The sequence below is a fragment of the Corvus moneduloides genome, chromosome 8, assembly GCF_009650955.1.
Source record: "Corvus moneduloides isolate bCorMon1 chromosome 8, bCorMon1.pri, whole genome shotgun sequence".
In the NCBI taxonomy this organism is placed as follows: Eukaryota; Metazoa; Chordata; class Aves; order Passeriformes; family Corvidae; genus Corvus; species Corvus moneduloides.
Genome location: NC_045483.1, coordinates 16,251,353 through 16,277,590, shown reverse-complemented (window position 1 = coordinate 16,277,590; position 26,238 = coordinate 16,251,353). Strand labels below are relative to the sequence as shown.

At 40.0% G+C, this 26,238-nt stretch overlaps 2 protein-coding genes across 3 annotated transcripts; both read right to left on the bottom strand.

Annotated features, from left to right (window-relative positions):
* Positions 1-115: 115 nt before the first annotated feature.
* Positions 116-6,660, bottom strand: FFAR4 (free fatty acid receptor 4). 2 transcript variants are annotated; one of them, XM_032116569.1, is made up of 3 exons: positions 5,636-6,456; positions 4,752-4,880; positions 116-1,048 (listed from the first exon to the last, which is right to left on the bottom strand). In XM_032116569.1, exons 1-3 carry the CDS (start codon positions 6,167-6,169, stop codon positions 641-643), a joined length of 1,071 nt encoding a protein of 356 aa, XP_031972460.1. In that variant the 5' UTR covers positions 6,170-6,456; the 3' UTR covers positions 116-640. The 2 variants fall into 2 exon arrangements, with proteins under 2 accessions (XP_031972460.1, XP_031972459.1); XM_032116568.1 differs by lacking the exon at positions 116-1,048 and adding an exon at positions 1,674-3,283 and having other exon boundaries at positions 5,636-6,660.
* Positions 6,661-12,758: 6,098 nt separating this feature from the next.
* CEP55 (centrosomal protein 55) lies at positions 12,759-26,150 on the bottom strand. The gene is made up of 8 exons (XM_032116567.1): positions 25,784-26,150; positions 23,262-23,549; positions 21,021-21,065; positions 20,142-20,280; positions 17,980-18,293; positions 16,922-16,993; positions 16,165-16,290; positions 12,759-15,708 (listed from the first exon to the last, which is right to left on the bottom strand). The coding sequence occupies exons 1-8, from the start codon at positions 25,964-25,966 to the stop codon at positions 15,502-15,504; spliced, it is 1,374 nt and encodes a 457-aa protein (XP_031972458.1). The 5' UTR covers positions 25,967-26,150; the 3' UTR covers positions 12,759-15,501.
* Between the last annotated feature and the right edge of the window lie 88 nt (positions 26,151-26,238).

Genomic DNA, 26,238 nt, shown 5'->3' with positions numbered 1-26,238 from the left:
TAAAAAGAGAAAGGAATTTCAGTGATCCTATATATCACTAATTAACTTTATTATATGACTAGTGAAGATATAAAAAATATGCATCTTTTTAAAAGAACTATTTTACACATGACAATTACCCATTTATTTATTTATTCTTTAATTGTAAATTCACATGCATTAAGTCCATGTTTTTAATTTGAGATGGAGCCAAACTGGTCATTTACTTGATGATAACACATGTTCATCACCTTGTTTCAGTTAGTCTGCTCAAACCTATGTTCAGGCAGTCAGTTACTGAAGTGTTTAATCAAGTTCCCTTTAAAAATTTGATTCAAAAAAAGCAGATACTTTCTGAGGATGAACATTTTTGCTAGAAAGTTTAAAGTATTTAATTCAACTATTTTACATTTACCAAGTTCACTGCCATATTTCTATTTATTTCAGCGTAAGAGGAGAATTCAATCCATTGGATTAAATTGTCCAAATCTTACTGACGCAAAGCAATGAAGTCAAGAGAATTTTACCTGCAGGAATTAAAAATACATATTTAGCTTTTTTTCCTAGTCCTCTGGCACATAATACTATAACATAATGACCTATGTGACCTGGGATAGTGTAGACAAAATCCGAAGTGTGGCACAGCTCAGACTTTAAATAATTATCTGGTGATGAAAGACAAATGTGGCTGTTCACGGTTACTTCTTCTTGCAGTGGTTTCTGTACCTGCTCCATGCCTTTCAGGGTTCCCTGTGCAACAGAGAAGAATTTCCTGACATTTACGTCTGAAATGGGCAACATTATACAGAATTGGATTGACTGCAGAGTTGGCAAAAGTGAATAAGGTTATCCAGAAGAAAACTGATGGCAAAATATTTAAATCCTTTTTGTAGTTCTGAACTAAAATTAAAAAAATAATTACTATTATTGGGCTCCACATAATGAAGAAAGAGATCATCAACAGAAAGAGGGCTCGGAATAGTTTGTAGTCTTGCTGGGAAACACGAATCTGATGATGTTCTGAGTAGGCTAAACCAGCATTTAAACTTCTTCTTGATGCTTTTGTAATCTGCAGTAAAAGAGAAAAAAGCAACTTTCACTGAAACACATCTTTACAAGTGAAAAAGTAAATCTTGGCACATGATGTTTTCTTTTGCAAAGTGACTACAAAAAAGGCATTGCAGAATTCCATTTGTACTTTTTGTCAATGTTTCCATTTCAAATATTCTCACTTCACTAGCAATTCTTTTTTCTCTCATCTGTGAACTCATCTCAATATTAGGCAAAATGGTTGTTCTTTTCATGGCTCTCTACCAGTCATAAATACTTTTCAGCATAAAACAGTCTTAATTACTCATGAAATCTCATTAAATTCAAATTATGACCTCATTTGTTCTATCTAAAAAAACCCATTGATTTTTTTCACAAATGCAAACTGGAACATAGTTAACAATCCTGTTGATGCTCAAGAAGGAATGTGATCCAATTCTCTCATGGCCATGCTAATATCATAATGTAGGTATTAGAAGCAGCATTAATTTCTTACAGTGACTAAATTATTTTAAATGTGAATGAGATTGTGCATTGTTTTGTGTCACTTTTAGCTTTTCAGTCAGTAATCACAATTGCTTTCTATCAACTAACATGAAATCTTACAGATCCTTTTGTCACTATAAAAATCTGTGCCTTGTAAAAGTACTCTCTGATGTAAAAAAACAGAGTATGGGTAGCTTGGGAACCTAGTATTAATGGGTGTGCATCATCTGTCATTAGGTAAAATATTAAACCCAGTGACTTGCAAAAAACTCTAAATCCCCTGTTCTACATCCCTGTCTTCACTGAAGATGGCATAGCACAATCAAGTTCGTTACATTCATACATCTAATGTAAATAAAACAACCCTGAAATATCTAGCAAACAAAGATTTATGCTAAATAACTGAGATACTACTTTATCCCCTGCATGCATAAAGAAGGGAGTGCTTTCAAAAGCCTTGATCAATTAGCTGTCTATGTAGGAAAGTAAAAAGGTGTAAGACTCTTCCTGCCACTTTTCCCTTGAGCAGAAACTACACGAAGGGTAACACTAATACTAGCAACACTTCGTAACTTCCTGGTACATGCAAGGATGAAAGTGTTGAGAGAGAAAGAGAAAGAAATTTGTCATTCTGTTTGCAGTTTTCTGAATTTGTCACAGACATAAATACTCATCAAGAATCTAGACATCTTCTAAATATTTCAATAGAATGTAGTTGTATAAATCAAAACCTGTGAACCAAAAATGGGTTTCTTAGCAGCTGCTGAGGCTGAGAAGGAGACAGTATCACTTGCTACTTCCCTGATTTTAAAAGAGCAGAGAATTCTGATGTCCTGAGCATGTAAAACTATTCCAGCTTGATGATCTCCTGCTGTACCCATCTGGAATCCAGAAACTAGGCTGACTCCTCCAAACAGCCCGAACTGAGAGTTGTTCTCAGTGAGCACCTAACCTTAGTAAGAACGAAGATTTCACAAAATGCAAAGGACTAATATCCTCTTCTAATATAAAAGTAGGAAAACTGGGTTGTGTACACTTCTCAGTCTCCAGTGTTCAAAACTGCTACAGAATGCCTTCATCAGATACATTTTTATCTGTCCCATATAAATACCTTCTGTCTTTCCTGCAGGAGCTGCACAGCCTAGGACTAAAAATGCAAGAATCACCAAGACTGTGGTAAATAAGATGCAACTTCATCTTAAAAAAGTATTCAAGAGAAATGGGGTGGCAGTGGTATGTTGTGGATCCCTTTTTGGTCTGCCCAGTATAGATACCTATCCTGGGCATCTGGACCACACTTAGACAAACAGGAACTTAGAAATCAGGTATATATAAGCACGTAACTTCGAGAACACATAAATCTTCACTAGTTCTAGCCTCTGACAAAGTCTTGCCTGAGAGGCAGAACAATGCAAAACCAAATAAATTACAAATCATGGCTTCTAATCTATCATTTTTGCCAGGATCCTGGGAAGTGTTATGTATAAATAATACTCAGTTTCAGAGTAAATTGTGAAGTACACATTTGTAGTAGTAGTATATTTGTTAAAAAATTTCAGGTCTTATATCTGTAGTCAGTCTTCATCATCATCATCATCATCAATGTTGTAACGTGAATACATGAATGCTCGGCACTGCTTCCAGCAATACTGAGAATCTTGCTATGTGTGCACTGGCATAATAGAGCATTCTCACCCAGTGAGAGTGACTTTTCTCTTGGGAATGGCTCAGGGATTGAGACATTCTCCAGCTCAGTTCTGGTTGCTTCCTGGAGAGAGAGAAGATTCAATTATGTCCTTCTGTGGGCCTCAAGACTTCTTTGTTTCAGGGGAAATGGTAATGTATTTTAGCATCTCTGTTAGCAAGTTAGAAAAGAAACAGGAGCAGGGCAGCATGGGGCTGTCTTGTAATCAATCCAGTATTCCAAACACTGCTTTTGGTTTCTAGCTCCCTATGTGCCATTTTGTTTTCTGAATTTACCAGTAATCTGGAGTCTGCAAGGACACAACAAACACCATTCCTGTCCTGGCCTCTGACCAAGAACTGTGGCATTCCCTGGCCTGCAGTATTTGCAGTTCTTTCAAAGGGCTCACATTCTCCATTGCGTTACTCTATGCTCTTTGCCTACAGCAATATGAGGTTGCAGGTCCTTTACTTCACTAGAAGAGGTTCACCTCATGCATTTACCTCAAGATTATAGTGAGCTAAATGACAGTACAGGAACTGCAGGCTGATGACTTTTACTACAAGTTTAGGCTTGATCAATAGGCAAGGATGTGTAGAGACCAGATTCTAGGTCCTAGGTTCACTGAAACATCTACAAGCAGCTCTGGTGTCTGCATCCACAGCCCCTTGGTGCTCAGCATTTCATCCTTGCTCAATAATCCATGTGTTTTGACTTTCCTTTCCAAAACCTGTCATTTTCTTACACATATTATAAGAAGTTTAATTGCCCAATAAAGGAATCAAGGATCTTCTAGGCAGTTCCTAAAAACCAGGCATTGCAGTGCCTAGTTTGGAGTGCTTGGTTTGAAGATTTTTAGATCTTTCTCACTCTGCTTTTAGATAGTTTAAAAGGAATTTAGATGCTAATATGATGCTTGCTAGAATATAGATTAAAACTCTGTGGTGCTGGGTGTCTTGGCTTCAGCATATATGTTAAACAACATCCACTTAAAAAGAAAGCGGAAGCAGAGGGTTTAATTTACAGGTTTTGTTTGCAACATTTGAAATTGTGGAGAATTAAGTATAATCTAATGAGATCTGTGTACTAAAGACACATGCAGAAAGCCCATAGATCAAAAAATGGATGGGTTTTTTCTAGTCCTGCCTTTCTCTGCTTTTTTACAAATCCCTTATGACTGGAGTTTAGGCTCAAGGAAAGCAAAATCTAGTTTTTAGTTATTTCAAATGCTAGACTCTTTCAGCATTTAGGAGATTGACAGTCTTTAAATATGAACAGCACATAAATGGAGAAGTGTATTTAATACTATATATAGGAAGACAATGTGTTTGGCCTCTGGCAATGTGCAGTTGAAGCAGGTTCTTAATTGAAATGTATAGGCCGTTATGTGCAGGTTGAAATGCTTCATTTTATATCACATATTTATCATTTACTGAGCAAATGATGCTTGTTCCCTTTACGTGTATTTGTATTCAGTGACAATATGCTGATGCCCAGTGAGTTACTGTTTACTTCCCTTTGTTTTACAACAAAATTTAAAGGAAAAACATACCTGTAAGATTTTGGAGTAACTGATGACAATGACTAATCCTGGTATTAGAAAGAAAACAGTGGCAAAGGTCGTATCCCAGACTATTTCTCCTGCAGTGCTGGGCCAATCCAGGGTGCAAATTTGAATGTCCTATTTACAAAAAATGAAGAAGAAAAGTAATGTTGTACCATTATTTTCAGTAGCATTATCCTTATCTCCCTCTACGCTTATGGAAAAAAATGGCTAAACCAAGACTAAACCAAGACCCTGAAAACTTTCTACTTAGACAAAGCAGTCAAGTAGTATATTACTTGATGGTTTTAAGACTCCATACAATTACAAATAGATGTGTCCACAACTGGAATACTCCCATTAATTTCATATCAAATGCTAATGGCAAAATGGAAACTTACAGACCCTAAACTTAATAATTTATTCAAGTGTCACGTTGGGTGCACTTTTGTATGCATCTCAAAATATTAGGCAGAAAAATCTATGCATGGCCATTTTGTACAGAGGGGGCTGCGGGTGCAGGGCAATTCCCCCAGAATGCTGATCCCTCGGTAAGGGGAAGTGAGCTGAAAAGGGGATCTCTGAGCCGCACTGAGGAACGCAAAGAGAATCCCGGCCGATGCGCGTTTCCCAGCGAATGGGACGGTCCGCCGGGAGAGCGGGTCGGGGGCCGCCGGGGGGAGCTCCGGCCGCTCCTCCGGGCACAGCCGCGCACCGGCCCGGCACGCAGAGAGCGGCCCGGCACGCAGAGAGCGGCCCGCCCGGGTAGCCATCTCCTCGCTGACCGCTCTCCCGCCGTGGCAGAGGCGGACGAGCCTCCACCGCCGTCGGTCCCGACGCCCCCCGGCCCGCCCCGGCCCGGCTGCCGCGGCGCGCCCGGCGCTCGCCCTCACCTGGCCGCCGGCGGCGGGCAGCTGCACCACGGTGAAGAAGCAGCAGAGCGGGAGGGTGGCGAGGGCGGCGAAGCCCCAGATGAGGAGCAGGGCGGCGGCCAGCGCCTTGCGGCGGCGGAAGGCGGCGTGCCGCAGCCGGGCGATGCTGACGAAGCGCTCCAGACTGACGGCCGACAGGGAGAGGACGACGACGGTGCCGCTAAGGCTCATCACATAGACGAGGAGGTGGCAGACGACGTCGCCCAGCACCCAGGACTCGGTCCAGCGCACGACGGCGATGAAGGGCATGGCGGTGATGAAGAGCAGGTCGGCGCAGAAGAGGTTGAGGACGAGGCAGTTGGCGGCGCAGAGCCGGCGGTGCCGCCTCACCAGCAGGCAGATGCCCCAGATGTTTCCCGCCAAGGACAGGAAGAAGATGGACGCCAGGGCAGATGACTCGCCGATGCGCAGGGCCGTCACATTGTGGCCCTTGAAGTCTGAGAAGAAGGGGAAATAGGTCCTGTTCCCTCCTGGTGTGCCCCTGGACCACGGCATGAGGGTGGCCAGCGGGCGTGAGAGACCCCCCGTGGACGGTGGCACCAGCCCTAGAGGAAAGGCTGCGCTCCCAACCACCACGGCGGCACCTGGGGTGCCCTCCCGGCACAGAGCCAGGAGATGACCGCCATCCCCCTCCCTCCTCTTCCTCCTGCCCCTGCCACCAAGGGCTCGGCCGTGCCAGCCGGGCGGTTTATGGCCCTCGCACTGGAGTGGAACAAGGAAGTGGGAGAGTAAACACGGTGGAGCTCACACAAAGGCGAGGCCACGGTGCGTGGGGCGGCAGTGAGGGGCTGCCCGACACCTCCCTGGGCAGGGTGTGGGTCAGCACGCTGGCACCTCTATGCCCGGGAGCCCAGGCCCAGCCAGCTCCTCAAGGGCTGGCCTGGCTCTGGTCTGCTCGGCTCTCCAGGCAGGCCCTTGGGGTGCCAGTGACCCGGGGGGGACACTCAGTCCGTTCCCGTCCAGTGGGGGTGTGCATGGCTTAAAAACATGGATGGCTGCCACACCACCCCGAGAGCTCTGCTCAGGAGCCTGGGATGACTAGACTAATCTAGGGTGAAAAAAAAAAAAGAGGAATTTACCCATCGCCACCTGTATTGACAATGTCATTTGGAAACAGTAGACCTGTGAATTGCTTGTCCTAACTGTGGAGAAGGGTCACTGACATGATTTTGGGGATCTGTTAACAAAACTGATCTAGAATCTCACTCCCCTGTGTTATGAGTTCTTGCTGGAGAAGCCTGTTAAAGTAAGACAATGTAGAAAATACCTTATTTTCTCTGAACTTCAATTCCTAGAAGCAGTTGCTCAGATTGTAAACGAAAGTAGGGCTTTCCACTTAGGGTCTTCACTCCAGATGACTTAGAAATGGGCTGGGAGTGAAGCACGTATATTGTCACAGACAGGCAGATGATGTCTCATAAAACAAGATAAAATGTTTTCATAAAGTATGTAAACAGTTTTATAACTCTAGACAGCTCTGGGTGAATTCATTTGGCTGAGTGCCAGTGTAGGTGCTCAAGGGAGCACTTACAGGCTTGACGTGTGGACCTACACCTTTTGATTAGGTGAGAGTTATTGCAAACCGATGTGCCACAGGGAGCGGGTGACGGGCGGTGCTTCTGCAGTACCCAGGGTGTGACCCTGCCATCAACCATTTACACAACAGCATTAGCGGGGATTCCAGATTAGTGGGGATTCCAGAAACTCGGTCCTTTGAAGGGGCAATCTTCTAATGAGGGATGACAAGAGTGACATCTTTCCTGGACTGCTTCCCACGTCTTTGCCAGTGCAGAATTTGCATTTATTTTAATTAGCATGTTTTCTCCTGAACTATAAGTGGTTCTAACTATCTATGCCATCTCATCAAACAGGGAGTTTGCAGGGCAGCCTAAACAGGTGGACGAAATGCTCCTGCTGACTCCTGCTGATTGATGATTGTATGAAATGTGGGCACAATTGCTGTTAAGTGGAATGGGCTATGAGCTCAAATGAAGACAATAGGAAAACTTGCAAAGGTTGGGGATTTTTCAGCAAGCAACACAAGTGACTGGCAAGTGTCTTGATACAGATACTTTATTCTAGATTATTTGATGGGAGAAAAAAATCTGCACCTGCATTACAAAAATTTCAGTAAATTTAAAAGACCTGCTGATTTTTTATTAGTATTTATGATCAATGCTTGGCATATCTAGCCACTATTGTTGGCTCTGCTATGGACTGATTCTTAAAATGATTAGTGAGTCTTGAAATATAGCAATACCTTCCAGTTGCCACAACCTCACCGGTCTGGGACTTTTTACAAGCTGACAGACTAGCCCCAAAATTCTGGGCAGCTGGCAGTAGCGGTGGTGTGGTCAGCTCTAAATACTGGCAGGAATTTGGGAAAGAGCTATTGTTAATAGTCTGATTTTACCTGTGTGAAAATATGGGAGGCATTAAGAGGACAGGGGGAGTGGAGGTGGGGCAGCTGGAAATGGTAGCACAGATAAATGCAAATTTTATTATGAATAAAATCTTTAGCCCCTTTCACATTAGTGGAAAGTTAAATTAGAAACTGGCCCTGTCAATTCACGGTAAAAGTAAACATATTTGAAACAGAATAGGGGAAAGGAGACAGGAGTGAAACATCCAAAGCTGCATTATTGAAAAAATAAAGATACTTTCAGTCAGGAAGGAAAGGAATGCCAGAGGAGCAGAAGGTTTGAAAATGAGATGATGTGTGGAAGTATCTGGGTAGACCCTTGATCTTCTTTAGAAAGGATCACCTTTAGCTTTGGTCCTTAGGTGTGAGTGACAACCTTACTTACTTGGCATAAGCCTGTTGTTTGCTCAGGAGAACCTAAGTAAAATGCTGCTTTTGGTATGCTGTTAGTGAGTGAACTTCGCACTGACCTGTGTACAAAGTCCTGGGGACAGCAGAGGTGTGAAGAAACATGCACGTTTCCATCAGGTTTGATCAAACCAATGGGGGCTCCTTGCAGGAGCAAAAATACTCTGATTACTCATGGGTCTAATGGATCTATTATCTAAAAGAGTAGCTTTCTTTTCCCTCCCATGAAGTACAAAAGTTGTATTTGCTGTTGGGTAGGTCTAATCATAGCAACCATCACAACGTGAAATCTGAGGAAGAGAGGAATCGTAACTTCAATAGAGCTACTCTGGCTTTACTGTAATAGGTGGATGCTGTGTGTGGTATGTGCACCACATGCTTATGACAAGGAAGTGATTAACAGAATGCCTGGAAACCTGACATGATTGCTTAACTTATATAATTTTTTTAACCTATGTTTGCTTTTATGCTCAGAGTCAAACATGGAGTCAACTCTGATTTCATTGTCCTAAGTTAAATTAAAGCTGCAGAGACCTCTGTGGAGCTGGTTTGCCTAACCTAGCAGGGAAAAATCTTGTTTCCTTTTCTGTGGGTGTTTTCTTCATTCCTAATGAAAGCCCAAGCTTTGGCCTTCGCTGTCGCAGAAAAGGGCTGTGGTACCTGATACCATTAGTCAGGCTCTGCTTTTCAGATTGTTCCCCTGGCAACCATTAACTGTTGTGACAGATGGGGATCGATCAGCTTATTCATTTCTTGAGCATTAAGAAATATTCCCAGAGAGAGGGACCACTTGGGCTAGGTGACTCTGGGAGATGGGAGTTCTTGTTCCATTTGGACATGATCTAGTAAGGGGTTTTGTCTTATTTATGCATCCTCTTGCATGTAGATTGGGTGTTTAAGTCTTTGGATCTACAGGTGCACCTGCATCACAATGGGTAAACAGCACTGACCTCTGTAACAGATATATTGCACATTTAATGTTTGCTAAGTGGTGTAAATTCATTTCATTAGAAATGTTGGCTCTTTGTCTTCTCAAGAGAGTTTGCAAGCTTGTAGATGACTCATGTGTCTGCACAGTAAGATTTTTAGCATACGTTTCAACCAAGGTTACCTTTCTATTTTCATATTTGCTCTTGCATATCACACTGCAGCTGTTCTGCTTCTAGATACTATGAATCCTGTGCTTAGAAGAAGTTACACCATTGTCAGGCATGTCTCAAATACAAGTCTGTTTTGATTTATTTTGTTTTTTAGGAAGTTTTTTAACTGCTCACCCATTTTATACTTTCATATCAGTGAGCCAAAGTGCTTACACCAATGTGAGAGGGACAATTTTAAACTTTTAGTGCAAATATAAATAGATCTGTTTGTTCACACATAGTAGCAAGTTCACACATTCCTGTGTCCACTGAAAATAGCTAGATGCTTCACTTAACGTCATCATGTCAAAAACTAATCCCTCTTTCTTCTGGGGCATGAGCAAGTCACTGTTTCTTCTGGGAAGTCTCATTTTGCTGGGGTCAGTATCCATCAGAAGCTGGCAAGCTTCCTGGCATAAGTGCCAGTGGCGCTGTAGTTTCAAGCTGTAGCAGCAGCAGCACTACTGACCAAGGCCTCAGTCAAACGCAGAGCTGCGGATAATACTGTCAGTAAATGTGCTTTCTAATAAAAGCTGGGTCAGCTTTTGGTCCCCAAGACCACCAGAAATTTTGCCAGCATCAGCATTGAATGATTTCTTTGTGGCTTGCAGTAAGGAAGGGATTTCTCTCAGAACCAAGTGCAAATGAAGAACATAATCCATGTAACATAGAATTCCCCTGGAAGGTCATGTTTTCTGTTTTGCTGCATGTTAACCAAGTGACTCAGCTCCAGCTAAACTGTTATAATTAAATGAGATTGTTTCTGAACAGTTTTAGAAACTGTGTTACACTGACACATCTGGCCCATGGATTTAGGGAGTTTATCAGTGAATACAGGGTACCAGAAGGGTTTGTTTGGATATTGCAGGATCTGATAGAACACTCTTACCAAGGAACTGAGACCCTGAGTGAGTTTTTTGCAGTTGGATGTTAAAGTGCCACTAGACCTTTGCTTAACTTTCAGGTGTGCATTAAGTTAATTACATTCCTGCTAATGAGCTTTGATGCACAGACATCAAAACAAACAAAAGCTATGGTGAATGTTTGAAGGATTTACAAACTAAGTCACCAGCCTCTCATGCTCAGGAGATGTACTCAGACATTCCCTGAACACATTGTTCTGCTGGGATGTATGCTGTGCAGAGATCACAGATATCATTGGTTCTTCTCATAGTCAAGAACCCAGTGATTAGAGAATGCTCTTAATCGTGAAGTTTAAGGAGAATCAGCTTGCTTTTCTTTCCCTGATGTCTCATCTTAGAAGAGTAACTTGTTGGGAGCAACAGGGTTTCTTCAGGTCAGAACTGGGATAGCAGCTTTACTTTTAAAAGCCACATATTTCTGAAATAAGGTCTACAGTGCCTGTCTGCTGCAAAGAACATCTGTCTATATTGTCAGGCTTCTCCTTAGCTAGGGCTGGAGAAACAGAAAAATCAATCTTGCAACAGCAATGGAAGTTCAAATAATGCTTTAAATTCTGCTGTAAACCCTTCTGGCTTCCCTAATGTAATGCTAATCATGTTATTTCTCACACTGTTTATGGTTTTCATTATCAGTGGCCATTTGAGATGACTGATAAGATGTGACTTGGAGCTTCCCATAAACTGAGTCTGGAAAGCATGTATGCCTTAATTAGGCTGTAGAGTGTTCTATCTAGTTGAATGAGATTATACTGACCCTATCAAGCTTGTTACATTGATAAAACCAGTACTTTCACTGACACAGTGTGGACATTCACCAGTCTGTAATTGATGAGGGAAATTAAACCTGGTTGCACTTCCATCAAGAAGGCAGCTGGATATCACCAAGATAAGGTCCCAGGCTTCTTTCTTACAGGATATTTTGAAGCACCTTATCTTGCTCTATCTTTTTGGAACTATTAATTCAGTATAAAATACGGAAAATTTTGGTTGGTCATAGAGACGGCAAAATGAGTGTATGTCCCTGAGGGCTGGTGGGGAGCTCTGTTCCAGATCTGATGGGGGTATGAGGGGAGATCTCACTTCATGGATACATGTCCTGCTTGAAGTCTGTTTTTTTGTGAGAGGCACATTTGACATTGACAATGTTAGAAGAGAATTTACATCTGTGACTCCTCCAGAGCATCTCCTTTCTGTGCACAGAGCCTTTCTTGAGCAGTCATGTTTCTCACTGGCTGGCTTGCCCAGCTCCCACTCAGGACACCAGTTTTCTGAATCTTCTTCCTGGAGCACCTTATGGAGGGGAGCCTAAATGCCCCAAATACCAAAGAACCAGACACTGTGTTTTGTTAAAACAATGTGGGAATGAGGCACTTCCCAGTAATAAGGAATTAAGTGACATCAAGTTGTGCTTGTGTCATTTATGCTGTTCTTCAGCAGGACAGTGATGCATGAGTGCTGAAACAGCTTTGTCTGCTTAGACTAGAAGTTTATACAGATATAGGAATACCGGTAATTTTCCAGTTGAGAAACACGAGATTAAACTGTTTTAATGACTTCTGGTGCAGTAGTTACTAATTCAGCATGTAGTGAAATAACATGAAGAGTCAGTGCAGAAGAACCATTGTGGCTTTTTAATTTAAATCTTAGTGTGTCTTTTTTTCCTGGAGGTCTTTAGGTGTCATTAAAAACGGCTTCAAGGCACTGTGAAAAATCAGTGGCTGATGTCACTGACCCAAGGCAGACTTGCCCATCAGGGATAGGTTAGGTAGTTACATAAATGTCCCCATAAATCTCCAGTGGTGGAGATTTCAGAGCCTAAGCAATGTGTTTCACTGCTCATCTACTCCAACCACCAGAAAGATTTTCCTTATCTGTTGCAATTTTGAACATGTTACTCTTCTCACTGAGCACTGGAAGAATACTTACAGCTTACATTTTTTTCTTTCCTCTGTATGAATTTTTGTCATTTTTTAATGTTTTTTTCTAGACTGGATAAGCCTGGTTCTTCCATGAATTTGATCAGAAATCTGAAAGACTTCTACTACATTCTTATAAGTCTGAATTGTTCTTGAAGTATAATACTCAAAATCAACATAACTGTGTGAAAGATGGATCAAAACCAAGACTAAAAGCTGCACAAGCAACTAAATTATTAGAAGTTGATTCATTGATATAGGAAAAATAACAGAACCATCTTTCAGTTTTTATTTCACAAGCAGCTCTCCTTATGGAAAAAAAAATTGTGGAGTTTTAGCTGTCTTTCCAGCCACCCAACATTGCATCAAAACCACTTAATTTGCTGTTAAAAGCTGTTAAAAGTGTGAAAGCTAGGATTTATGAATATACTAGTGTTGGTAAACCATTGTATTAGCCCCCAAGCTTCCCTAGATCAACAACTTCAAATAATGCAGACTTTCTGCTAGGTTGAAATTCAATTACTTGAAAGGGACAAAACAGAAAAAGGCTCCTGAAATGGTAAACCCAAAGTGCTTGAAGTAACAAAAACATTGCTGTTGCTTCCCGCCTTAAAAAGAGCTATACTTACAGCTAATTAATTCTTATGAGTCAGGTGAGCATGTTAGGCACAAATTTCTCTTTCCTCCATATAACTAAAGAGAGGAGCAGCAGATCTTTGTTAACTTTCAGAATAAAAAAAACAAAACTGAGATTTCTTAGCTTCTGAGGAATGGAAAAAAAGCACTGATATGATCTGCATACGTTATAAAGTTGGAGTTTTATAGTTGGTTTTAATTACATATAAGTGATGACAATAGTATTTGTGGGTCTGCTTTCAAAGTAAGTGTTTTACTTCACTAGAATGTCATTTTGATATTTTTAAACATGTACCACATTAATGACCTGTATAAATTTATCAGCAAGAGGGTTTTTGTACTTAGGTGTAATATTTATCAGGTAGGACTAAATCCATTGTTAAAGTTCAGGAAAGATGGAATGAACAAGACTTTTTAAAGGTTATCACAACTTTCCAAGTCTCCCTCTACCAGCTTCTAATGTGGAAGTGTTTCATGCTAATTTAAGAAAGCCTCAGAACTACTGAAGAGTGCTGACCTGTAGTAGGCAAACCTATTTCATTTATAATACATAAAAGATCAGGATTTCCTTTTGCAGAAACTATGCTGAGTATGCAGCTGAGAATAGAGTACTAGCTGATTAAGGTGTTGTTAAAAGACAAACTAACAAACTTTCAAAAGTAGTTTAATTAGAGATTAAAATTATTAGGCTACAATGAAAAGCATAGCTATTATCCTGAATTAAAATATTTTTTAAAAGATATGAAATTAAGACTATTTCCCTCATGGCAAAATCTTGAGATTCTGAAGCATAATTTCTCTTTTACTCATTAGTTTATCATATCTTTGGTCAGAAAACCTGTTGCTAGCAGTTGAGCAAATTGTCAAATACAAAGATTAGCCTGAGACAGTCAGTGGAATTGAAAAGTGGACAGTGGCTAATACAGTAAATCTGGCTGAGATATTTCAGGTATAAAGATAATAGCTTTTAATATTTTCTGTCTCATGAACACTGGATTTAATTGAGAATAACATCTCTTGATAATATAAGTGATTAAAAATAACTTGGAAAGCACCTTCGTATCTAAGTTTTAACCATCAGGGATTAAGGTGAACATCACGGGGTAAATGCATGCAGTTCTGCAGCAAAGCACAACAGAAAAGGCTGATACCAGCTAGCTGTCAGAATCAGCAGGCCAGAGAAAGATACTTGGGTATTTGTGTGTCCTCAGCAAACCATAACTTGTAAAATAAGTAAATTTATTCTTAACTAGTGTATCTTTGTAAAATTTCTTCATTTTAATAATTTCCACAGAAATAACTTCTTGTTGGGACTTCACCACACATGAAAGGAACAAAATGCTCGCAACACATTCAAGTTTACAGTAGGTGCTAGAGAAAAATAACACAGCAATTGCAAACCCATTAGGGATTTTTTTTGCCAGCTTCTAATTTGTTGCCAGAATTCATCACTAACTTGTGTTTTGTATTAATACCAAAATACAGTGACACTTCAAATCCACTAGAGCAATTTGTTAAAAACTTCACTTTGGGCCATTTGTCAAATCTAAGGTTGAATAACCGACATTTCCAACTTTAACCTCTAAAATACAGAAGCAAAACAAGTTTTAATTCAGTGTAATTCTATATCCAAACTTCAAAAATGGCATCTGACATTGTCTGAAATATAAACTTTCTTCAGCACCAAGGAAGTTTGTGTTTGCTAGGAAGTTGGCTTTTCTTAGATTAAACCTTGGTCAGCATTTTAGTCACCCCTAACTGTGGCTCACGATAGTCAGCTATTTAAGATTGATGTTTTCAACATTAATCTTAAGCAGCAAAGATCCAACATGGCCCTCCTGAGTTTTTGTGTATCAAGATGTTGATCTATTCCACATATATTTGATATATAACACATATATGTATATACACACTACACATTTATACACATACCATGTATAAATAAATATATATATAGTGCACCTACAAGGGCCAAAAGTCTTTTGCAGCTATTCTTGTCAGTTAAGGTACAAGCACAATCATCAGGATTCTACAACCAAGAACTGGGTATGCCAAAACTAAAATATAGTCTGACCCAATAGTTGTGCTTTTACTATTCTTACATTTAATAGTGCAAAAAGAAAAAAAAAAGTCAGTAGTTTACTATTTTAAATATTCCTAATTCTAAAAATATTTCTGTTTGCAACCAGAAAATGCAGTAGCTGTTTTGCAAAAACATGAGGTAAAATACTGAGGTCAAATTACAATGTTAATACTGTTTTTGTGGAACTGAATTATAAAATTAGCAGTCCTTTATAGACCTGTAAGAAAAAAGCTTTAAAAGATCTTTTGCCAAGCATATTGGCAGCATATATGAAGCAAAGATAGTAAGTCCATTTGGAGCTCAAGCTGTACAGATGTCAATGTGTGCTAGTAATTCTCTATGCTGGCTTGTTGGATATGCCACTTTACATCTGGGACACTCGAGAAAACTTTCATTAAGGCAGCTGGAATGTTTCAGGGGAGGACTTCTGTCATATGTGGTCAGCTTCTTGTCAAATACAGCTTGCAAGTCTTCTTGTGGTTCCATGCGTCCAGATTCCCGGAGTTTCTGGAAAAGGAGGAGCTTTACTGTGAGACTGGGGCATGCATGCACTGATCAAGTACTGTAGGAAAATATATTAAGGCCTGATGGCACACAAGCCTTGTGTGTGTTACAGCACTAAGGACTGTGCCCTGTTCACCAGCAAAAAGTCTGAGTGGAAGGACATTGCAGCTTTGTCATGGTGCAACAGACAAAACTGGGTCACACACTGTGATACAAAATACAGCGTGTTCCCTGCTCAGCACCCTGACTGTTCTGGAGCTCCTGCTGCAGTACTCCTGCTCCATGCATGCTGGAGAGAAAAGCAATGCCTGCCTGGCTGGCACCGAGCTCTGCACCTTGGGGAAACAGACATAAAGGATGGAGGAACACTTAATGCTTGAAATGAGATCCCAGAGTAAGCAGATGTATGTTTATGCAAAATCCCTGGCTAAATTCACCTGCAAGTTATTCAGTACATACCAGAGGTTCCAGATAGGTTATTTTCTCCTTGGCCTTGTGCAGCTCCTTGAGAACTTGGTTTAACTGATGCTTCAAGTTCTGGCGATCAAGCTTTCCATTCTCTAAGTCTGTGGTGCATATCTGGATCTGACAGCCCCACAAAGTGAAAAATTAAAGTCAAAGTTACTATGAATTGGGAGGAATGTTTCCCATTTATATATTTAAAGTCAGTTTTGCTCTGCAATAACATCTTAAAATGGGATTAAAACAAAATTTTAAATGAAAAATTAAAAATTCCTGTTGCTTTCACTACAGTGAAATTCACATATGCCCAGTTACTAAAATCTCCCTTAGCACAGGTGCAGTATAAAGATATTTTGGTTGGAGGGTGTTTCAGTTTCAAATAAAGAAAACAGAAAATATGGCAATGCAATTATTTCTATAACTATATCAAAAATATATTACAAAACTTCAATTAGGTGATTAGTTTTAGGATGTTTCCTGTGCCTTATCTGAGGCTGTAACTGTTGAACAAGTGATTGTGGAGAAAATAGCATCAGGTTTGATCATACCCTCTTATCAGTGCAAGGTTACAGATTTTTCTCCTGACAGATGTGTCAAAATTTTTAGAAGTATCAAGAGATTATGCATGGTTGAATATTCATGCCTAGCATTACTTTATCTAATATACTAATCATTCTTAAATGTGAAGTTAGTCTAGAAAGACTTTGTGCCTAACACAGATTAAATATCAGCACTTTAGCACATAATTTGGTACCTGTTGTTCCAACAAAGCTATTCTTGTGTGTTCTGCCTCCTGTTTGAACAATGATTTACGAAGAAGTTGCACCTACAAGGCAGATGAACATTTGTAACAAACACCTTCCATATACAATAGTTAATAAAATAATTAATTAAAAATAATTAATTTATAATGGGATGGAAGCAAACTCTTACATTCCAATGCCAACAGAAAATGTATGCCTGTTATGCAACAACCAACTCAATTCAAATCTCTACTTCCCCAAGGAAAACCCTAGTGAAAAATTGTTATTGCACTGAGAAGGTGGAATGCAGGATAATGTTATTGTTAAAAAAAAGAAACGAAAAACTGAAGCCTCCTAGGTGATTGCCAAGATACTGACAAAAATATACTCACAAAACCTATGTTTGCACTAACACGATATGATGTTAATAAAAACCAAACAATGCCGCTTTTTTTAATTTAAGAGAACAAGTTTAAGGGTCAGAAAGGACTATACTATAATCATTAAGTAAATGCATACATTAAAATGTTCTCTGCTTTCAGCATGTATCAGCTTTTATGATAATGCTGTTGGTTCAGCTTCAAAAAATAAAATAAACATCTTTTAATCACTATTAACCAGTGAGAACCAGCCTGTGTTTAGAGAGCTTAACTGTTGTTCTGGGTTTTGGCCTACTTTGGTGTCTAGTAAATTTTATTCTCTTATTTTAAATATCAGTTGTATTGTAGCTGCCAGGTGACAGCAAATATTAGTAGTATTCCATAGGAGTGCATGATAAAATGAATTTTTACCTTTCTTGTTCTCATCTACTATTAGTCTTAAGGATGAACTATATTAGAATCAATTCAATATTTTCTCACTTCTCTTTCGTGTCCCTTAAGACCAGGGAAATGATTGAACAAAGAAGTTCCCAGTGTAAACAATTCAGTTTTAACCACAAGGACATGAGTCTAGATCTATGCGAAGCAGAGTTACCAGAGAGAGGGGTGGGCCATTCTGATTAACTATGAATTTTCATCTCTCTTGATTCTTTGCTAATGATCTCAAACCTCCAAATCCATCCACTTACCTGACATAAAAGATCTTCAGACTTTTCTTTTTCTTCTCTGAGCTGTTCTTTGATAGTTTCATTTTCTTGTTTTAGTCTTTGCGCTTTCTCTTTCATTTTATTTTCATTTTCTTGAGTCTTCATTTCAGCAACCCGTTGTGACTGCAATAAGGCATTTAAACTCATCATTTCCCTTTGTGTTTCTTCATATGTCTTTTTGAGTTCGTTTAATTCAGATCTCAGCTGGGTTATAGTGCGTCTTTCAGTCTCAGGATCGTGCTTACCAGTTACTAACAGCTGGTCATAGTATTCTTGCTTTTCCTCCTGTAGATGACCTTAATGAGTCAGCAATAATTGAGTTAGTAATGTGAAGAAAAAACACTTAAAAATCAGAGCACTAAATCTTTAACAACATTTTAAGGCTTATTAATAGAAATCGATGTAGTAGGCTATTGCACAGCTCAGATTAGAACTAAACTGTAGTTGAAACAACTTTCAGTATTTATAATGCATTAAGTCTCCTTACCAATATACTTACTGGAAAACACAGTTCTTACAAGGCCTCATGCATTATACTGACACATGGGAATCTGACCCAAAGACACTGGATTCCTACTTCCACTTTTAGGCTCCTTATCCAAGCTGCTGGCATTACTCCCTCCGCAGAGATACCCTTGAGGATACTTCAACCTTCTACTTCAACCTTGTTGACCAAAGCCAGACTTCCCACTGTCTTTTGCAGACCATCTTTTCCAAATAGTATGCCATAATTTACTTCTAAATAGCAAATAGAAAGGACTAAGATAGTTCTTTTGATTAAAAAAATGCTTTCTTCTTGGGTAGCAACTATTACTTAAACTAGAGTTAGAAAAATTTCTGCTTGTTGACCCAAGAAAAGTTTAGTAAGTAGGAAAATATTAAGAGGCAGACTGCAGAAATTCAGGAGTAATACAAAATATATGTAGAAGCAGAATGAGGGATGCAGAATTTCATGGGCTTTGCTGATTTTTGGCACTGTAAGTTTTGTGACTTTGATACTTTTCCTATGAACTAAGCCCTACCTTCTCATTAGCAATACTCCTTTATAGGGCAATGACACTCTCAGAGATAGGCCAAGGTTTTCCTTGGAAAAACTTGTCATATATACTTTCAACTTGTATAGCTAGGTTCTTAGAAACTTGGATTTCTGCTACTGCCTAGCTGCTTGAAGAGAGGAACTTTCTTACACCCTGACTTCTAGTCTCCTGGCTGCCCTTGCGGCAAAGCTTTGACTGCAGTAACTCTGGGGTACATTTCCTGGTGGGCTGAGTCTGCCTCCCTCTAAAAATACTGTTTGTAGATTAGTGAACAGCACCAAAACAAGATTATGATGATATTTTACTGTTTTCCAGAAAGATTCAAACAGCAATACAGAAACCAAGCCACTGCCCATGAATTACTAAGTGGCAAGTCTGTGGATATGCTCTTACTCCACACGATGCTAGTTCTGTTTAGTGAATTTACTTTGCAGGTCAGTTGCACCATGTATGAAATTAATAATTGATAATAAGAAAAGCAAGCCTTCTGGTTCTTCTGCTCAGTATGATTTAAATTTTATTAATACTGAGAGGGTGTGCCTTATTGAGGAACTGCACAGCAAGGAAGTGAGCTGTAGGTGGCCAGATCCTTATTGTGAAACTCTGCTTTGGAGAGATGCCAAAACCTATCACAGGTTTTCTTGCTCTGTAACAACTGTCCAGGTGAGCAAAGAACGTGGCAATCTTGAGTCATTTTTATAATATTTATTTTGAAAAAAGTAAATTAAAAAAAAATCTGATCCACACCTTGCTAGTAAATCCTTAATGCTTTCATTATGTCGATTGAAAGTATACTTTGAAGGATGGGAGACGTACATCTATTTGCCTCAACACTTTCCACAAACAGAGAGGTTGCTAATAGAGTGTCAAGGCTGTTAAAAACCATCTTTGAAGAGGATAAGAACAGGAACTACTGTTGGTCAAGTAACATAGCTAGATAGCAGGAAGCAGAGAAATATTATTTAACCAAGTTTTACCATTAAGCAGGCAAAGTGTTGAGAACGAAGTCTTGATTTTGTTTAAGTGTGCTATAATTAGTTTTCAGAAAATTTATTCTACAGACAATTATGGTTTGGGTCACTTGTGGGGAAAAAAGAAAGTTGATACCTTCTGAATTTGATTTAGATTCTTGTTGGCTAACTATTTCTGCCTTCTGTTCAAGTTCAAAGATCCTTCCAAGCAATCCCCTGACATATGCTTCCCGTTGCTGGTCATACAGTAGCCACTGTTGGTTTTTCTCAAGAGCCTTCATGAAAAGAAACAGAAGAACAACAAAAAAGTCTCTGCTAATTATTCAGATTTTAAAAGTATTTGTCTTATGTCTTAAAAATATTGGAAGTTATATATATTAGACAGTTTAAAGATAGCCTGCTGCAAATTGTAGTAATCTGTACAATAAATAAACAAATCCATCTTCATTTGGAAAGTTAAGTCAGGATGCTGAGCATAAGTTAAAACTGCAGCAATGGGAAAATTACTTAAAGAATAAAGGCTTTCATGAGTCATGCCTAGATTATGAAGAATTAGCTTTTCAATCTCAAATATAAAATAACAGACCTTGAAAATGGAATAAAATAAAACTGTATCATTGCAATTTAGTTTGTAAGAACGAGGACATGTATTTTTTAGCTGCTTGGCTCATAGACTTACTCAGCTTGGAAAGGACCTCAGGTTTCTGATCCAACCTCATGCTGTCCCAGGCAGTGTCAGGTTCCTAGAGGCTCCTGATTTGTCAGCAACCACTTTGTTCTAATGTTCCAAGCAAGGTCTTTCAAGACGATTTAAATCTTAATTTTTTCTTTTGGAAGTTTTTGGGTTTTTAAATTTAAATTATTGCCTTGTCACAAAATAATTTTAGGGATTATATTTTAGAGAAAAACATACCCTCTGAGGTCCCATACTACCCAAAAATGTACATGATGATAATTTACATTCTTCTGCATCTCAATGCAGACGGTATGTACTTGAAATGTACAGGGAACTTACATCTTTCAATTGTCTTTCAACTTCAGTGCTGTTTGTTGCAGCTTCCTGCAGACAAAGAACAACTTGTTAGTGTTGTTTCAAATAGATGGCTGAAACAGCAAAGCTACTCCTTTGTAACTATTAATCTCATATAAATAGCATAAGAATATTTAAAAAATTAAAACAGCTGTGCATTTTGTGTTTAAAGATCTTTATAGGTGGTTGTTGGGTTTTTGTTTTTGAAGTATACAAGTTATGTAGAAAGCCATTTCATATATTTAAAATAGACTCTTCTGCAAGATATGGGAGAAAGATTTACATGGAATTTATTCCATAAGTCTGCTACTCGTAATTACATTAAACCATTTCCTAAGGAAACCATCATGCATTTTCTGTTGAACTGCTGTCTTGGAAATCCTGAAGGGTGTTCCTCAAAGAGCTTTTGAAAAATGAAGATATATAAGGGTATTATTTAAGTGCACAAAGAGAGGTAAATGTTTCTTCTATTTTTGTATCCTCATACGTTTAACAATAACCCAGACATACAGGAGTTGCTGGGGAAAGCCAGGGACCTCGATGCTTCCCTGGGATAACAGGAAGACTGTAAACATCTGGGAAATTGTGCAAGCCTGTCTGGAAGCATAAGGACAAACTGCCTGATTTTCTGAGACCTGATCCACAGGACAGTGAGTATGACTCATGTACATGTACGAGTAGGAGAGTTTTTGAGACCCATCTTAAACTAGAGAGCAGTTACACAGTCCTATTTCTTCTCTGCATGATACAAAGTGTTTATGAAATTGTGTAGGTATAAGTCAGAGGGAACTTCAATGAGAAAAAAAAATGTAGATTACTACGCAAATTTTCTATGGGTCTTGGAACATGATTTACAACAACTTATAGCTTAAAAATACAGAACTTTGAATGCAATTATTAAACTTCAACACTTCCTAATAAAAAATGCAATTTAGAGACACTGAACTTGTTTCTATGAACATTAGAATCCTGCCTCAGTGAAAACTTTCCCAAAATTGTGTCATAAAACTGTTGTTTCCATTTCAGAGCTCGTATGCCACCTGGCAGTTTCAAGCAGCATTGCTACACTTGTTTTCAAATTCTCCAAGATATCCAGTCAAAACATCATTGTACTCTGTTGATAAATCAGTTAAAAATTTAAAAGAAAACTAAGGTTTTAAAGTAATACATGTTTTGGTGGTTTATTGCCAAAAATATAATGAAAATCTATTTATTTAACATACATTTTAACACCTCTAACGAAGTTCAAAGTCTCTTAAAATTTAAAATAAATACGTTGCATTTAAAGCAGTATTTCTCAGTATACTGCATTATTAGAAGTACTATATATACATGTATTATCATTCAAAAGTAGTAGATGAAGATACTCTGTCATGTATTTGGCTATAGCAGAATTTCTAGAAATTGCTCAACTCCCGTGTAGAGTGCAGGGAACCAGCACCATCTGCAGGTCAAAAGCTGGAAAAGACAGACTTACAGGCACCTATTTTTAGGCGCCTGTGCCTAAACAACTTCCCTGTGCCCCTCACAGAGATACTACGGCATTTTCCAAAGAACACTAGAACGGGCTGGGGGTGGAAAAATAACTGTAGAATCCTCAACAGATTTGTAAACACTGCCAAGGATTGGCACCATACCTACTGACCACTTTACATGAGAGGAGACACTCATTATTCCTGTCCTATCCTATATCACAGTGAAGAATTTACCATGTGTGATGCCATTTCTAGAAAGAACAGACCATTAGTTTTAACAACTGAGACACAGATGAGGATTCATAAGAACAGAGAGAAGAAAGATATTTTCATGACTGAAGCTGAATTAGGTGAGGAGCTGAGTTTGTCTTTATTTGTGCCCCACTGCGGCCTTCTCACTCTGTCTAATCACTGAGCACACAAATCAGAGAAGGGCACAGTGCCTGCTTAAGCAACAGTGGATCATCACATGTAGTATCACAAGTCACACTGCCTGTGTGTGAGCTTGAATAAGGGACCCTGCAATACAGCAGGAGAGAATTCCCTCCCCCGCTGCATTGCCTGAAGTTGTGCTCTCTGACTGTTCCTCATTTAGAGTTCAATCTGGATACCATCTCACTTCATACAATAATATTTCAGCATGCAACACAGCTTGTAAGAAAACTAAAAACCCATCCTATTTTATGACAGGTATTGGTGCTTAGTGGGCACAAATTCCAATTTGCAATTGCAATATTTCTTCAGTGCTTACCTGGGATGCCTGAGAAGTACTACTGGCTTTGTTCTCAAGATCAGAGCATTTTGCCATGACTGCAGATAAATTACATTTTAACCGGTTAATTTCTTCTGATAGAGAACAAAGTAACTGTTCTCTCCTTTCTGCTTCCTTTGTTTTTTCCTCTAGTTGATTTTGTAGTAAGGAGACTTTACTATTCTTGGTTTTGGACTTCAGCTTGTCTTTCAGGTTTTGGATTTCTCTGTCCTTCTCTCCAAGAAGATGGTTGTATTTTTCTTTTTCTTTTTCAAGAGAAAGTATTTTCTAAATGAAACAGAATAAAAAGGAGTAAGTGTTAGTCTATGCATCAAATGCATTAGCAAGTTTACAGTAGTGTGAGATGATCTGAGCAGCAGGGTCTAGTGGAAGGTGTCCCTGCCCATGGCAGGGGGGTTAGAACTAGGTGATCTTTAAAGTCTCTTCCTACCCAACCCATTCTATGACTCTATGATACTCACTTTCAAAGTTCTCTCTTGGCCTTTAATTAGCTGAGAAAATTATTTTTAACTCAAAGCAGACAATACTAGAGCGATTACCTGAAATATTTCAAGTGATAGTAAAACCAGTCTGAAACAGATAAAACAAGGAAAGAATGCAAAGAACCAAATTTCACAGGCTTAGCAGGTACTCAGTTTTGCATATGAATTAAGATCACTATAGTATATGAGCCTTAAAACAAAAGCAGTACATGAACTCCAAAACACTTCCAGCTACATTTCTTAGTATATTTCTTAGCATAGTTGGTAGCTTTTGGGAAGCCTTCTTGCAAACTACATGGCAGTAAGTTACAAGAGAGTTATTATAAAGCATTCAAGACAAGGATCCTGTTTTCCATATTATCTGGCCCTGTAGCTTCAAAATGTGCTTAAGTAGGTATTTTCAACATGCACTCTTTTTCCAGTAGGCCTCCAGCACAGGTAACCATTATACAGAATTAGTACTGCATTTAAGATGTCATGGGGCTCTGCATGAACTTTGGATGTGATAGCATTTAATTCTGTGTGAGAAAGGCTGATGTAGAAATCCTGCACGTTGACATCAAGTCATTAGAAAGAGAAACTGAAAGAAAGTGAATTTGAGAGAGCCTCATTTAGGGAGCGGTTGAACACCACTGCTCACTAAAATTAAAATAGTGACACCAAAGAGTACCTGGTATATCAAACACGATGTTTTTCCTAGTTTTTCCTAGTTTATAGGAAACCAGTATTAAGTAACCAACACCGAGCAAACAGCAACAGACTCAGCAAATACACTAAGGAATTTAGCCACAACTGTGCATGAGCTGCCCAGCCATAGCTCATCCTCAGCTTAGGACTTCTCATCTGACATTGTGGCACAGACACATGACAAGCCCTTTTGTTAAAAAAAGTGGCCTAGAAATACTAGTGCACCTATTCTCCATTAGTTGTATCCTTTCCTAGAGTCTATCTAAAGTTTCTGTGTCCTTCTTGGAAGCCTGACAGCATGTGACTAGGTCACATATTAAGTCTTGAACTTCTCTCTCTGCAGCCACAGGTTTACCTTGAGTGGAACAGTCGTATAGACATAATGATGCTGCAATACTTTGCAGTGTCTTAGTTTTTGCTCTTTAGCTGCAATGGAAGAAAAATGTAGCGACCTGATGACAGTTTCAGTTACCTATAGCTGAGTGGGAGCTTGACAATTCAATTCAAACAAACACTCTGCACTTTTTGGCATGTTCTTAATCAAATGTTTGTGAACATAAAGTTCTTTTCAGGAAGTGCTTAAAATAATTCTCTGAGACGTGTTCTATTGGACACGTGAGGACAGGTCTTAATGGACTAACTGGCACCTCTGGCCTCAGGTCTTTGTATCTACCAGCCTTGTCAGATGCGTGTGATTTTATTAGCTCGGCTATCATTGAAAAATATCTGAGAATGAAAGTGCCAAATTAAAAGTTTGTCTTAACTGTCTAACACTACTAAACCAGTCGTGACATCAAAAGTTATAAGAGGAAAGGTGGGGCTCTTGCTCCTGAGAGGAAAGATGTGTGCCAATGTCTTTACAAGCAATTTGATGGGTGTTAACGTCTTTGAAATGGGTCTTAATGCCTTTACTGACTTTGGGCAGCAGGTTCGTTACCAGGCCCAGACAGTTTGGTTCCTGAAATAGACAAGGGTCTGCACAAGCCTGAACTTCGGGGTAAAACAGGAGGTTCAAGGGGCGATATGGGGTAGGCGGTTCGGGAAGGCTGCACCTCCCCAGTACCTCAGGCAGTGGGGAAAGGAAGAGGGCAACACGCGGCCGGGAGTTTAGGGAAAAAGGGAGGCTGCGCCCTCCGAAACCGCGAGAGAGAAGATCCCGAGGGCGTGTGCCCCAGTGGCCTCTCTCCCTTTATCTGAATTAAGTCGAAGGACTCCCGTGACTCCTTTTTGGACATAAACCTCTGGCGTTGGTGGATTTTCCTGACACTCCCGAGGCCGAGTGCCGTATCCGTGGGACACGGCCTGCGCTGGCTCAGGGAGAGCCCGGCTCACCTGAAGGAGCCCGCTCCTCTCCGGGTCCGTCATTTTGCCTCTTCCTGTGGAGACTTCCTCCATGGATTTCCTCGGGGCAGCACCCTCCTGCTTACCCTTCTCGAGCCCACTGTCAGCTCTGGAGTTGCCCGACTTTAGTCCCCCCTTGCCAATAATTCGATCTATGGCGGTCTTGGCGTTCATCTTTAGGTTCCTGTAGAAACCAAACGAGGCTCTACGGAACAGCGATCCCTTCTAGCGGGTGGGACAAGGCTTCCGACAGCTGGGATCTCGCGCAGGCTGCGCGGGCCCTCCCGGATCCCGCGGGGCTCAGAGGGGCCGCGGGGTCACGGCGCGGTGCGGGGTCACGGCGCGGTGCGGGGTCACGGCGCGGTGCGGGGACACGGCCCGGCGGTGCGGGGACACGGCGCGGTGCGGGGTCACGGCGCGGTGCGGGGACATGGCCCGGCGGTGCG